Source organism: Lampris incognitus, chromosome 11 (genome assembly GCF_029633865.1).
Source record: "Lampris incognitus isolate fLamInc1 chromosome 11, fLamInc1.hap2, whole genome shotgun sequence".
Lineage (NCBI taxonomy): Eukaryota > Metazoa > Chordata > Actinopteri > Lampriformes > Lampridae > Lampris > Lampris incognitus.
In genome coordinates this window covers 11,569,409-11,582,296 of record NC_079221.1, presented here as the reverse complement: position 1 = coordinate 11,582,296, position 12,888 = coordinate 11,569,409, and the positions used below count along the sequence as shown (strand labels likewise).

Here is a 12,888-nt window from a genome sequence, read left to right as displayed (position 1 = left end):
CAGGTGATTCTGAGCATTTGGGGGGGGAGTGGGGGGGGTTTAGGGGCAGGGGGAAGGCGGTTAGCGGGCAGGGTGAAGAGGGAGATTTAGACGGGTGGATAACCGAAACCGCTACATTGTAGCGGGGTTCTTCTAGCATATTCATACTACGACAGAAGCCTAGAAAGGCGCCGACCCAGGCCGGGCGGAAGTTCCGCCTCGTTTTGTGCATTCCACCAATGACGTCCAACTATTTACAAAACAGAGTTACGATCCTAGATGCAATCACAACCCAACCCCCCCCCCCCTATTTACAAATACATTCTTCCGCAAAATTGAGGGCAGAATTATTTATTAAATGTTGCCGATGTTTCCACTCTGTTGTGCAACGTCGTTGTGAGCGGCCGCAAACACGCAGCCGGTCTCATTGGTTAAACTGGTTTAACGTCGCATTCCCTGCAGCGTCCAGCAGGCACGCAGGAGTGACGCAGGATCCTGGTTCCCCCTGCGCGCGTGTGTGTGTGTACGGACCGGTCGGTAAGCGACGCCTCTTTGTCCAGCGTTGGTTTTTATGTGTCGGGGAAATCGACAAAAGCTGTTTCGGATTATGAACAATTCGTTATTTGTCTGTAATTCGCCTACAGCTGAACAGGCGCCCGTGTCCGTGTCTAGGCGCGCCGTTCTCGTCTCGGTAGACCGAACCGGCCCGAGTTCGGCCCTTTATCGGTTTCACTCGCCGAACTCGTGTCGAATATCTCGATTCGGTCGTAAATATTGTGACCGAAAGACGGTTTTCCTGAAGGGAAATAAACCAACGACCATTGTTTCACAGCTGCCGTATCCGATCAGTTAGCGGGCTCTAGAGTGCGCGGTATGTTCTGGATTGTGGGCGTGATGGTTTTTTTTTTATAGCTAGGCTAATGCTAATGCTAGGTGACTAGCTGTCGTGTCCGTATGGCTTAGCGTTGCCTGGGTCAAATTAGTCAAAACTTAATTTATAGAGCACCTTTTTCAACTAAAATGCCCTGCACTGCGTTCTTACGTTAAAACCGAAAACTCACAGATAAACAGGTGTCGGTAAAAGGTAACTGACGAAGTAAACAAACCTTAATGTAACGTGCAAGAGATGCAGAGTGGCATAAATAAAAATCGGCCTAAGGATAACTTGTCTGGCGGTTCTCAACCAGGTCCGCAGGTACCACAAAGTACAGCTTGTTTTGTGTTTTGCTATAAACTTCAATTAACTACATTGTTCCAGGCGTGCATACAGACTCCCCGACTGGAAGCTGGAGTAACTGGCACAAGTGGATTTAATGAACTGCCGTGAAGAATAGAAAAGCGACGGTGCGGTTGGTACCTGATTGAGAACCGCAGAGTCTCAGCCCAAATTGCAAGGTGACGGTTTGGATCCGGGACAGTTTCTTCTCCGCTAGCAGCAGGATTCCATTACTCTGGCCTGCCCACATAAGTCGGGTGTGGAAAGCAGGAGCAGCAACGATGTGTAATCATTGTTGTCATCTCCACAATGCTGTCATACAGTAGGAGTAGACAAACCATAAACCTTAAAACTGTTGAATATTTTACAAATCGAGTTCACTATGCATCCCTGACTGGGTATGCTTGGAAGAAAATTTAGTTGTTCTTTTCTGCATGTTCTGCACCAAATTTGTCATGGATGTGTCGTGGATATTCGCTCAAGTTTAACAACATCTATTCTGTTCACCCAGGTTTAAAGCGTGAGTGCCCCAAGTCTCCGCAGAGGTTCTAGTCATGGCAAATCAGTCGATGGACATCATAACGAAGGTTTTGGAGCAGTCGGCCAAGCTTGTGGAGGAGCAAGTGGATGCGCATTTGAGCAAATTGGATCGTTTGGATGAAGACGAATTAGAAAGACTGAAGGAAAGGCGACTAGAGGCACTCAAAAAAGCCCAGAAACAGAAGCAGGTACACGGGGCAGTTCTTTCGCACCATTTCACATTTACCCCCGGCTAGGTCTGTATGATTATGATCAAAATTTCAGATCCAGATATAGGTCATTTCATATTCCGATAACTGTACATATCACAATATAGCACATTTTCTGTAACTTGAATGAATCAATACTTTCTGGTCCATGCCCCCCCCCCAGCATTTGCAAATGCTGCATGTGTGTATGGGGCGAGGCAGCCCCACCCTTGCTGAGCTATAGAGAGCAGAGGAGAGTGGTGCAACCATAAATTATACCAAAACGCAGTAGAAACTCGCACACTGAGCTGAAATGAAATGAGTACACATAAATTAGGTAAATAACACAAACAAACATAGTCTGTACTGCGTTTTGCTGTCATTTACATTCGCATTAGTTTGTCATCCCTTCTCCTCTGTTTCACTGCGGGTGGGGCAGGCCCCTCCACACATGGGGTTCAGCGGGGCAGAGGAAAGACAGACAGCGATGGAGAGTTGACAATAACTACACTAGTAATGTTACTGTAAGTGCAATAAAGGCTTTGCAAGTAAGTCAATAAGAGTAATTTATTAATGTAATCTGCACAAAATAGTGACAGACTCCAAATTACTATTTTGTAATTACAATATGTAATTATAAATTACTCCAAAAACTAGTTAGCTGTTAGCCCATACAGACCGGCAGTTCCGATAACACCTCGCCTAGCCTTAAGTGTCATCGTGTGGAGTGCGGGGTGGTGTATCAAAGGTGTCTGGCTGGGAGAGATAGCGTTGGATCAGCTGAGGGAGCTAGGTGTGCTGCATCTTGTGGGCCCAAGGACCACGGCCCTGGCTGGAGCTGGGACGAAGAGGTAACACAGAGGGCGATCTGACAGGGTGCGGAAGCGGGACAGGCTAAGCTAACTGCTAGCCCATGCAGACCAGCAGTACCGACAGTCATCCTGGCTGGCGTTCGTTCTCCTTGACAGTGATTTATTTTTTTTTGTTTAGTTTAGATACATGTATTAGTTTGGATAGGTGTTCTTGTAGTTTTTGGATGTGTTTTTGGCTTTGTGTTGCACCGCTGTGGGCTGGGGGAAATTATGTTTCATTTCATTTCATGTGTACAAGTGCATGAAACGAAATGACAAAGTGTTTCTGATTTCTGGTTCTGATTTCTTAAATGATGAAAAATGTTGCCCTAAAGAGTGATTTGCGACACAACAGCCCTAGCTCCGGCCAGAAGTTATCTCTATGTTGAGCCAATGTCCCTCTGAGATAAAGTAAGGCACTGGCTATAGCTTCAGAGATTCATCAGATCACTAGAATAGAAAAACTTTATTTTTCACATGAGAGGGCTAGTTACAGGAGCCAGCAATGAAATGACAGAACATACGCAACGGGCTGTGATTTCGGTTCTTTGTTACCTGGGTGCGAGTTTGAAGGCAGTCTTTCACAATATACCATTACAGTAGACTGTTTGTGACAGAATTGTGATTGATTCTGACATTGTCAGATGCTGTACAGACAGGCTTTTCATGGGAACAAGTTGCTTATCTTGTGTGTGTGTGTGTGTGTGTGTGTGTGTGTGTGTGTGTGTGTGGTGGGGGGTGCATCACAACATTGGACACTGACAACAAAAAAGAAGTCATATTCAGGACTGTATGCAATAGACCAACAACCACATTCAAAAGTGTTTGTTGCTGTTTGACTTGTCGTTCTGTATCACTCATTAAAGTTCTTTGTTTTAAAGGAGTGGTTGTCTAAAGGCCATGGAGAGTATAGAGAGATACCAAGCGAAAAAGACTTTTTCGGTGAGGTCAAGGAAAGCAAGAATGTAGTCTGCCATTTCTACAGAGATTCCACTTTCAGGTAAGCACAATTTGGCACTTCAGTGCTCCAAGGTCATCTCCAAGGCTTTGTTTCTAGAATATGGGTGTCTCATTATTTTAACTAATAAAAAGAGATGAAAGCCATTTTTTCCAAAGAACAAGCATTTTACTTCATGGGGTTGGCACCATCTCCCCACAAATATGCACTAGTTTTGGGTCATTTGTTTTATTTTTGTTAACGAAATATTAGTTGTTTTCTTCTCTCTTTTTTTTTTGCTTTCAAGTTTAGTTTAAGAATATTTGCTTTATGAAGTTAATTTTCTGTATTTTGATATTTCTATATTTTGATTTTAACATTGGCTTCCATGCATCATTGTACTAATTGTCATCCTCTATCATTATCTGTGAAGATGCAAGATTCTCGACAAGCACTTGGCCATCTTGGCAAAGAAGCATGTTGAGACCAAGTTCATCAAGCTAAATGTGGAGAAAGCCCCGTTTCTGACAGAGAGACTGCGTATCAAGGTCATTCCCACCCTGGCTTTGCTGCTAGATGGTAAAACCAAGGACTATGTGGTTGGCTTCGCAGACCTTGGAAACAACGATGAGTTTTCTACAGAGGTGCTGGAATGGAGACTTGGCTGTGCGGATGTCATCAACTATAGGTATGATGCTGGATTTTTATTCTGTCTTTCTGTGCTTGATATCGTGGAAGCTATTAGGGGTCCAAGCAGCAAAGCTGCTGCAACCCAGTTGTATCTGTTAGCTTTATTATTATTATTATTATTATTATTATTACTTCTGCTGTAATAGTATCTGGGTCTCAGAAACCGTAGCAGCTACAGTGTCCAAAATTGGCAGATAGGGTGGAAATCTCACCCACTACTCAGACAAAAAGAAAAAATTATACTGATTGGCCAGATAGTGGCGCTATGGGTTCTGTGGGTCCAGACCAAACCAAGGAAAGAAGCCACGCCCATTTGAGGCTAGAAAGATTTTCCCACCATTTTGAATTTTGTTCAAATCTGGGGTTTTTTTCACTACTCCTACAAATTTTGGGCAATTGTCACCAAAGTTGGTAGAACGCATCTCTGGACCAAGCTGGAAAAGGTTACTTTTTCGGATTTTTGATATTCCATACAGTTTCGATTCTACAAGCCAATCAATTTTTATCAAAATAGATGATTTGACAAAATTTGCAATAACTCATGAACGCATTGAGATATCTACCTGAAATTTGAGACATGTTCAGGAGTTTTCCCTAAGTTTACATATTAAAGTGCGCTGCGCTAAGTGCTTGGACCTTGCCCATTGCGGCCATTAGTTAATAATAATAATCATTAAATTTATGTAGCGCTTTTCTAGACATCCGAAACGCTTCACGTTGAAGGGGGAAATTCACCTCAAACCACCACCAATGTGTAACGTTATTTCTCTTCTCCACTAGTGGCAACCGTATGGAGCCTCCTACAATGACACAGAAATCCAGCTCCAAGTTCACAAAGGTGGAAAAGAAAACGATCAGAGGGAGAGGCTACGACTCGGATTCCTGTTCTGAAGACGACTGAAACACTTCCGATCTTGTGATATTGCTCTCTCAGGGCTACCTCATCCGCAGTCTTGCAGATGGCCCTTATTGATTTCTATCTTTTTCCATTTTGTCGTTCACCCATTAGTCACCGTCTTCCATTCTTTTCCTCAAACACATAATAATAATAATAATAATAATAATAATAATCATTACATTTATATAATGCTTTTCTAGACACCCAAAGCACTTTACAATGAATGGGGTCACTCACTTCAACCACCACCAATGTGTAGCACCTACATGATTTGGACTCCCCCCCCCCCAATAAATTATAAGGGTATTTGGGGTTATTTATTATCCCCCCCCCCCCATTTAATTGGCTCAATGATTCCTCCCTCTCCACCTCAAGGTGATGTGTGGTGAGCATTCTGGGCACAAAATGGCTGCTGTGCATCACCCAGGTGGGTGCTACACATTGGTGGTGATTGAAATTCAATTCAATTTATTGTCATTAAAAACCATGTGCAGGCACATGTTAGAAATGAAATGAGGGCTGTGGCTTCACCAAACAGTGCAAGACAGACAGACAAACACAGCAAACACAATATAAGATATGCACACATGAAGACCAAAAGCTAAAAATAAATTAAAAATTAGTTACCCCCTTCAGTGTGAAGCGCTTTGGGGTTCTAGAAAAGCGCTATACAAATGTAATTAACACATTCACGTTTCTCTCTTTTGTTATTATGTCAGTACATATTGCTCCCACAAAAATTGAGAAACTAAACAAATGAAGGCTTTTTCTCTGATCATTTGGACTCATCCTGTCTCCATGTTCTGGGCTTAGTTCTATTGTATGTGATTTGTTTCTGTATTGAGCGGAACTAAAAACTTCCAATTAGACATCCTGATAAGTTGCAATTTTTGCTGCTTTTATGTTTCTGAACCTTTTTAGCTGTATGTCTGATGTTTTGAATACAACTAAGATGTGTGCTTGCATAAATGTACAGGAATATATTCAGCAGCATTAATAAGTTAATTCACAAAGTACATTTTGTATCAAGACTACTTTTATTGGTGCAGACATCAGTAATATTTTGACTTGAGGCTGTATGAGCTCTTAAATTTTGAATGGCCTGTTAATTGCAATTATTAACAATGTTGACTAAGTACTTCCATTCATGACAAAAATAACCAAGTGCCAAGGATAAGCTGCATTCCAGTTGAAACATCTTTTCATTCATATTTTAGAGTTTTTATAGTTCATGATGCTTAATAAAGAAACTGATCCATCGCTGGTTGCTGACTTGTTTTATATTCCAGTTTCCTGCAGAGGTTACCCGAATTAAGAAACGTGTTGATTTATTTTGTTAATTAATATTTAGTAAGAATGAGAGACAAAAATGTCTTTGCATGTTTTAGTGCACCAAAAGACTCAATACATATTGAAATATCTTCAGAGATAACGTGTACAATTCCCAAGACACCTGACAGAAGGTCACTGGAGTCTGGCTTCATCAGACCGCAGCGTTTTCCCACATGGAAACTGAAGCAACTCTCGACAAAAATTCCCAGAGTGGAGCTAGGACTCGATGGCTTTGGGCTTGAGCAGGCGACAAACAATCAGCTCTCCTTTGCTGTTGATATAGGAGTTAGCCAAGTCCTCCTCAGCAGGGATCCCATAGGGGGTCTTGAGTGGCTGGACCCTGGATGAAGTTGCACAGAATGAGAGAATCCACTGTTTTATCCATGTCTTTAAATAACTTCAGAGATAAGACAACTGATAGAATAATTTATGAATGATGGCAAAAGCAATTATATGGGGCTGAGCAGTATGAATTTCAGAGTCGACGTTGCAGTGTACATGTGCAATAGTTAAAGGATAAATTAGGCAGGTTGGTGTCATTACTTGTGTTAGGCTAAAACGTTTTGCTTGATAGAAATTAGAAAATCTAGCAAAGACTTACTTTTTATGACAACTCTTCGAGAAAAATATTCTAACACATTGACAAAATAATTTACGCCGATGCAATGACTTCTTGGACAACAGCTTTATTCCCCCCTGCTAAAATCACTCCAATCATTTCTACATTGATCGGTTCTTTGCAAATGGGGTTTTGAAAGAAAAACCATGTACAGACAGGTGACAGGAAAAATAAGCATAAAGTGTCCTAGTAAGGTGTTGGACCACCAACAGCCTCCACAACAGCTTCAATGCTCCTTGTCATAGACTCTACAAGTGTCTGAACTCTATTGGATGGTTGGAACACCATTCCAAAAGATATTCCCTCATTTGGTGTTTTGATGATGGTGGTGGAGAGCGTTGTCTAACACTTTGGTCCACAATCTCCCACAGGGTTGAGATATGGCGACTGAAGGCCATAAGCATATGATTTACATCATTTTTCCGCTCATCAAACCATTCAGTGACCCCTGGTGCTCTGTGGATGGGGTCATTGTCATCCTGGTAGAGACCACTCCCATCAGGATAGAGATGTGTCATCATAAGATAAAGGTGATCACTCAGAATAATTTTGTATTGATTTGCAGTGACCATTCTCTCACAGCGGACAAGTGGACCCAAACCATGTCAGGAAAATGCCCCCCCCCCCCCACAGCATAACAGACCCCGGATCCCCTCACTGTAGGGGTCAAGCATTCAGGTTTTTCTTTTAATTTGTCATCCCTTTGTATCTTGTGAAACTACGCAACTCCTCCTTATTTTTCAATATTGCAATACAAGTAGCAAAAATATATGTTGAATTTTTTTCAGTGTTGTTTAGCCCTACAATTATGCTGCCTTGATCAATTCATTTGTAGTAGTACCGGGTGCTTGACAAGCTTCAAATGTTCAGTGTCCTTTACAAAAAGGAGAGGGACACAGAAAAATCAACTAAGCGAACCATTGTTTTATCTCAAGACATTGCATTCTTACCTTATAAGATGCTTGACAATTTTCAGAAGGCTATTGACTGATTGGGTGTTTTTGTGAATTACAGGGACATGTGCCTAGGTACACCACAAAAATAAGAACAAACTTAGTTACTGCAAACAAGCAAAGACCACAAAAAATAGGTGTACAATTAGGACAAGAGTAAAGAGAAAATACAAAATATGGTTAACATGGTCAAGAGTTCTGGTGCCTCCCATGAGACATTAAATTATCACATATATCATCTCTAGGGAGTCAAAGGTTGAATCAGTTCATCTGGATACATTTTATCACTCATTTAAGTGACCTCTTCGGTCTAAACTGACTGCAGGTATCCCCGCTTATAAATAATACAGTTGCATAACAACTGAAACCAATGACCAGTTTCATATGCAAATATGGCCGTGAACATTAACTAGTTTCAATGGCCATGTGTACTATTCACAGAGGATTTGGCAATGTGTGCAATCACAACATTCTAAGATGTACTCTTGACCCCCCCCCCCCTCCCGGTTCAGGGATGGTCGTTCCCTCTTAACATAGATGGCCTCTTGACTTGATTCCCCGTTCAAACCAGCGTTCCTCCCTATCAAGAATGTGCACATCCTCATGCTTGAAAGAGTGGCCACTGGTCTGTAGATGGGTGTAGACTGCAGAGACCTGGCCTGATGCATTATCTCTCCTGTGTTGTGCCATCCTCTTGGCCAGCGTGTTTAGTTTCCCAAATGTACAAGTCACGGCAATCCTGGCACTTAACAGCACACTATATTGCTCCGTTTGTGCTGGGGGACCCGATGGGGTTTGAAAGCAATTGAGACATGGTACTTTGAAAATACATCTCTAAACTTTTCCGACACTCCTGCCACATATGGAATCACCACTGGTTAATGCTTAGGCCGCTGTTGATTGGCTGGTGCCCTGTTTGGGCGTCTTCTTGGCTTTGACAAATACCCAGTTAGGATAACCACACTTAACCAAAGCCTATTTCATATGGGATTTCTCCACTTCTCCGGCCGCTGTGTTGGTGGGGACGTTGTCAGCGTGGTGGTACAGCATCCTGATGACTCTTAGTTTGTGCTCCAGTAGATGATGAGAGTCAAACCTTAAGTACTGATCAGCATGTGTTTGTTTACAGTTAACATCCACAATCAAATGTCCCCATCTCGGATTGCAATTTCACAGTCTAAGAAATCTAACCTGTCATTTTTCACATGTACATCTGTCATCAATTTACAAAGCTGTGATTGCAAATAATCCCAAATCCTCTGTGAATAGTACACATGGCCATTGAAAATGTAGTTAATGGTCACGCCCACATTGGCATATGAAACTGGTCATTGGTAAACTGTATAGTTTATAAGGGTGGAGATACCTGCAGTTAGTTTAGACTGAAGAGAACCCAGCCACTGAGGATGCACAAGCCAGTGCATCCTTAGTGCCGGTCCCAAGCCCGGACAAATGGGGAGGGTTGCGTCAGGAAGGGCATCCGGCGTAAAATCTTTGCCAAATCAAATATGCGGATCAGCTATGAAGAGGATGAAGAATGGAAAGGCAGTTGGTCCTGATGACATACCTGTGGAGGCATGGAGATGTGTAGGAGAGATGGCAGTGGAGTTTTTAACTAGATTGTTTAACACAATCCTGGAAAGTGAGAGGATGCCTGAGGAGTGGAGAAGAAGCATACTGGTACCGATTTTCAAGAACAAGGGCGATGTGCAGAACTGTAACAACTACAGAGGTATAAAGTTGATCAGCCACAGCATGAAGATTTGGGAAAGAGTAATAGAAGCTAGGTTAAGAGGAGAGGTGACGATCAGCGAGCAGCAGTATGGTTTCATGCCACGAAAGAGCACCACAGATGCGATGTTTGCTTTGAGAATGTTGATTGAGAAGTATAGAGAAGGCCAGAAAGAGTTGCATTGTGTCTTTGTAGATTTAGAGAAAGCTTATGACAGAGTGCCGAGAGAGGAGGTGTGGTATTGTATGAGGAAGTCAGGAGTTGCAGAGAAGTATGTAGGAGTGGTGCAGGATACGTATGAGGGAAGTGTGACAATGGTGAGGTGTGCGGTTGGAATGACAGATGGGTTCAAGGTGGAGGTGGGATTACATCAAGGATCGGCTCTGAGCCCTTTCTTGTTTGCAATGGGGACAGGTTGACGGACAAGATCAGGCAGGAGTCTCCATGGACAATGATGTTCGCGGATGACATTGTGATCTGTAGCGAGAGTAGGGTGCAGGTCAAGGAGAGCCTGGAGAGGTGGAGGTATGCACTGGAGAGAAGAGGAATGAAAGTCAGTAGGAGCAAGACGGAATACCTATGCGTGAATGAGAGAGAGGACAGTGGAATGGTCAGGATGCAAGGAGTGGAGGTGACAAAGGCATTTGAGTTTAAATACTTGGGGTCAACTGTCCCAAGTAACGGGGAGTGCAGTAGAGAGGTGAAAAAGAGAGTGCAGGCAGGTTGGAGTGGGTGGAGAAGTGTGTCAGGAGTGATTTGCGACAGAAGGGTATCAGCAAGAGTTAAAGGGAAAGTTTACAAGATGGTTGTGAGACCAGCTATGTTATATGGTTTGGAGACAGTGGCAGAAAAGACAGGAGGCGGAGCTGGAGGTGGCAGAGTTGAAGATGCTAAGATTTTCACTGGGAGTAACGAAGAAGGACAGGATTAGGAGCGATTATATTAGAGGGACCGCTCAGGTTGGACGGTTTGGGGACAAAGCAAGAGAGGCAAGATTGAGATGGCTTGGACATGTGTGGAGGAGAGATGCCGAGTATATTGGGAGAAGGATGCTGAATATGGAGCTGCCAGGGAAGAGGAGAAGAGGAAGGCCAAAGAGGAGGTTTATGGATGTGGTGAGGGAAGACATGCAGGTGGCTGGTGTGACAGAGGAAGACGTAGAAGACAGGAAGAAATGGAAACGGATGATCCGCTGTGGCGACCCCTAACGGGAGCAGCCGAAAGTAGTAGTAGAGTTTAGACTGAAGAGGTCACTCAGATGAGTGATGAAACGTATCTGTCAATAAAAGTATCCAGGTGAACCGATTCAACCTTCTTTCATTTTCTTACCTGGATTATTGAACATGCATAAAGACACATTTCTTAGGAATGCTAGATCCACGTTGACTCTGTGCCTTAAGTTTAAACTATCCATGTAAAACTCACTTTTCCCCCTATGTAATGATTTGTGACAGTGGGAAATTCAACTCATACTAGTTAACTATCTGCAAACTATGTCAGTAAATTTAATACATTACTCTGACTAAATCTCTTCCCTGTAGTACAATTTAGTGTTGGTATTGAACTTAATTTACGTAACACCCTGCATGTCTTTTCATATTATGTTTTCTTAGCTTATATCATGTAAAAAGAGTTTGCTCTTAATTAACTTGCCTATTAAAATAAAAGCTGATGATGATGAAGATGATAACTTTGCAGAGACTATACATCAGAAGTAATCTATTTCTAACAGGGACTTCACCTTCTCAAGTCCAAGGTTCTTCACCATCTCTTTCTCCCAATATGGTCTTCGGATTGCGCTTTTAACCCGTGTAACTATATGCAATTTATGAGGCTGGTCTGGGTCCCCACCGTACTTGTCATGTTGTTTAGACCTCTTTTCAAAATGCTGAGAAGTAAAACAGAAAGGCATCGAACGATAAAAGCAGATGAAACGTGCTGTTTCTACTGCAGGCTTATCAAATAAACACGACGATCTTTAGGACTGCAACTCAAGGAAATAGGGCCTACTTTACTTTACTTTGTGTTTTTTTACAAGACAAAATGACGTTTTGTTCTGGTGCACTAAGCAAATGCCAGTGTGGCTTAAAAGCCAGTGTCTTACCTCCTTTGGGATTCGTGATCTGGTAAACTTGCTGCGAAGCGAGATAAGCCATGGGCTCTGTTGTAGTCTGGCTCCTGTCAGTATCTGTAAACACACGCGAAGCTGTGATCGCACACACACACTCACAGGGAGACCCGATTGCTTTTGTACGAGACAGCCAAAAACACAACACTAACATCCTTACCGTGAGTGATGCAGAGTTGCAACCGCGACAGATAATGGACATATTCTGTTTTGGCAGGTGAACGTAAACTGAATTACGTTGAAGTCCGTCGCTTCAAGGTTAGAGCTATGCGAGCTCCAACCACTAACTGCTGCTGATGAAACCAAAATAATTACCAAATAATATATAAATATATAGTGACCCGAACTTTCCACCTATTACAATACAGCAATATCAATATCTGAGCGAAAATAAGAAGCTGGCGATGACAACCCAGGTCTGAAAATCTCACGTTTTCGGGCAGAGAGCCATGTACACCGGAAGCGCCATGTACACCGGAAGCTGTTTTTTTTCTCTCCGTGGCAAGGCAAAGTCATGACCCGCCCTACTCTGCCTCTGATTGGCTAGTCTAGAAGAAAATTTGCATACCAGAAACGTCGGTGAGCCACACTGAAGTTCTATCGGTGGAAATAACCGCTTACGTCTTTGTTTCCACAGGAAGTGCATAAAATATGAAAACCCTTATTTTAAGTCGTATTTGACATATTAAAAGCTTAAAATATTTCTTGCAATAAATCTGGTGTATAATAGTGTTTTATTTGTGCCACACATCTTGTTTTGATTGTACGTGTCTAATTGCCGTACTAGGGTTTGCGATTGTGTTTCCGTCAGAAATTATTTTTGTT

The 12,888-nt window shown here is 42.6% G+C and overlaps 2 protein-coding genes across 4 annotated transcripts; one reads left to right on the top strand and one right to left on the bottom strand.

Annotated features, from left to right (window-relative positions):
- The first annotated feature begins 364 nt into the window (after positions 1-364).
- txndc9 (thioredoxin domain containing 9) lies at positions 365-6,559 on the top strand. 3 transcript variants are annotated; one of them, XM_056289026.1, is made up of 5 exons: positions 365-516; positions 1,707-1,923; positions 3,656-3,774; positions 4,145-4,399; positions 5,182-6,559. In XM_056289026.1, exons 2-5 carry the CDS (start codon positions 1,750-1,752, stop codon positions 5,300-5,302), a joined length of 669 nt encoding a protein of 222 aa, XP_056145001.1. In that variant the 5' UTR covers positions 365-516; positions 1,707-1,749; the 3' UTR covers positions 5,303-6,559. The 3 variants fall into 3 exon arrangements, with proteins under 3 accessions (XP_056145001.1, XP_056145002.1, XP_056145003.1); XM_056289027.1 differs by lacking the exon at positions 365-516 and adding an exon at positions 539-850; XM_056289028.1 differs by lacking the exon at positions 365-516 and adding an exon at positions 1,350-1,480.
- mrpl30 (mitochondrial ribosomal protein L30) lies at positions 6,318-12,534 on the bottom strand. The gene is made up of 5 exons (XM_056289030.1): positions 12,224-12,534; positions 12,040-12,123; positions 11,677-11,823; positions 8,201-8,274; positions 6,318-6,971 (listed from the first exon to the last, which is right to left on the bottom strand). The coding sequence occupies exons 1-5, from the start codon at positions 12,263-12,265 to the stop codon at positions 6,848-6,850; spliced, it is 471 nt and encodes a 156-aa protein (XP_056145005.1). The 5' UTR covers positions 12,266-12,534; the 3' UTR covers positions 6,318-6,847.
- Positions 12,535-12,888: the final 354 nt, after the last annotated feature.

Excerpts from the sequence above, each read along its gene's own strand:
- txndc9 (XM_056289026.1), top strand. The coding sequence starts at position 1,750 with ATGGCAAATCAGTCGATGGACATCATAACGAAGGTTTTGGAGCAGTCG. Across the intron at positions 1,924-3,655 it reads AAGCCCAGAAACAGAAGCAG|GAGTGGTTGTCTAAAGGCCA; the intron begins GTACACGGGGCA and ends TTTGTTTTAAAG. Across the intron at positions 3,775-4,144 it reads TACAGAGATTCCACTTTCAG|ATGCAAGATTCTCGACAAGC; the intron begins GTAAGCACAATT and ends TTATCTGTGAAG.
- mrpl30 (XM_056289030.1), bottom strand. The coding sequence starts at position 12,265 with ATGTCCATTATCTGTCGCGGTTGCAACTCTGCATCACTCACG. Across the intron at positions 12,124-12,223 it reads GCAACTCTGCATCACTCACG|ATACTGACAGGAGCCAGACT; the intron begins GTAAGGATGTTA and ends GTGTGTTTACAG. Across the intron at positions 11,824-12,039 it reads GATCACGAATCCCAAAGGAG|CATTTTGAAAAGAGGTCTAA; the intron begins GTAAGACACTGG and ends TTTACTTCTCAG.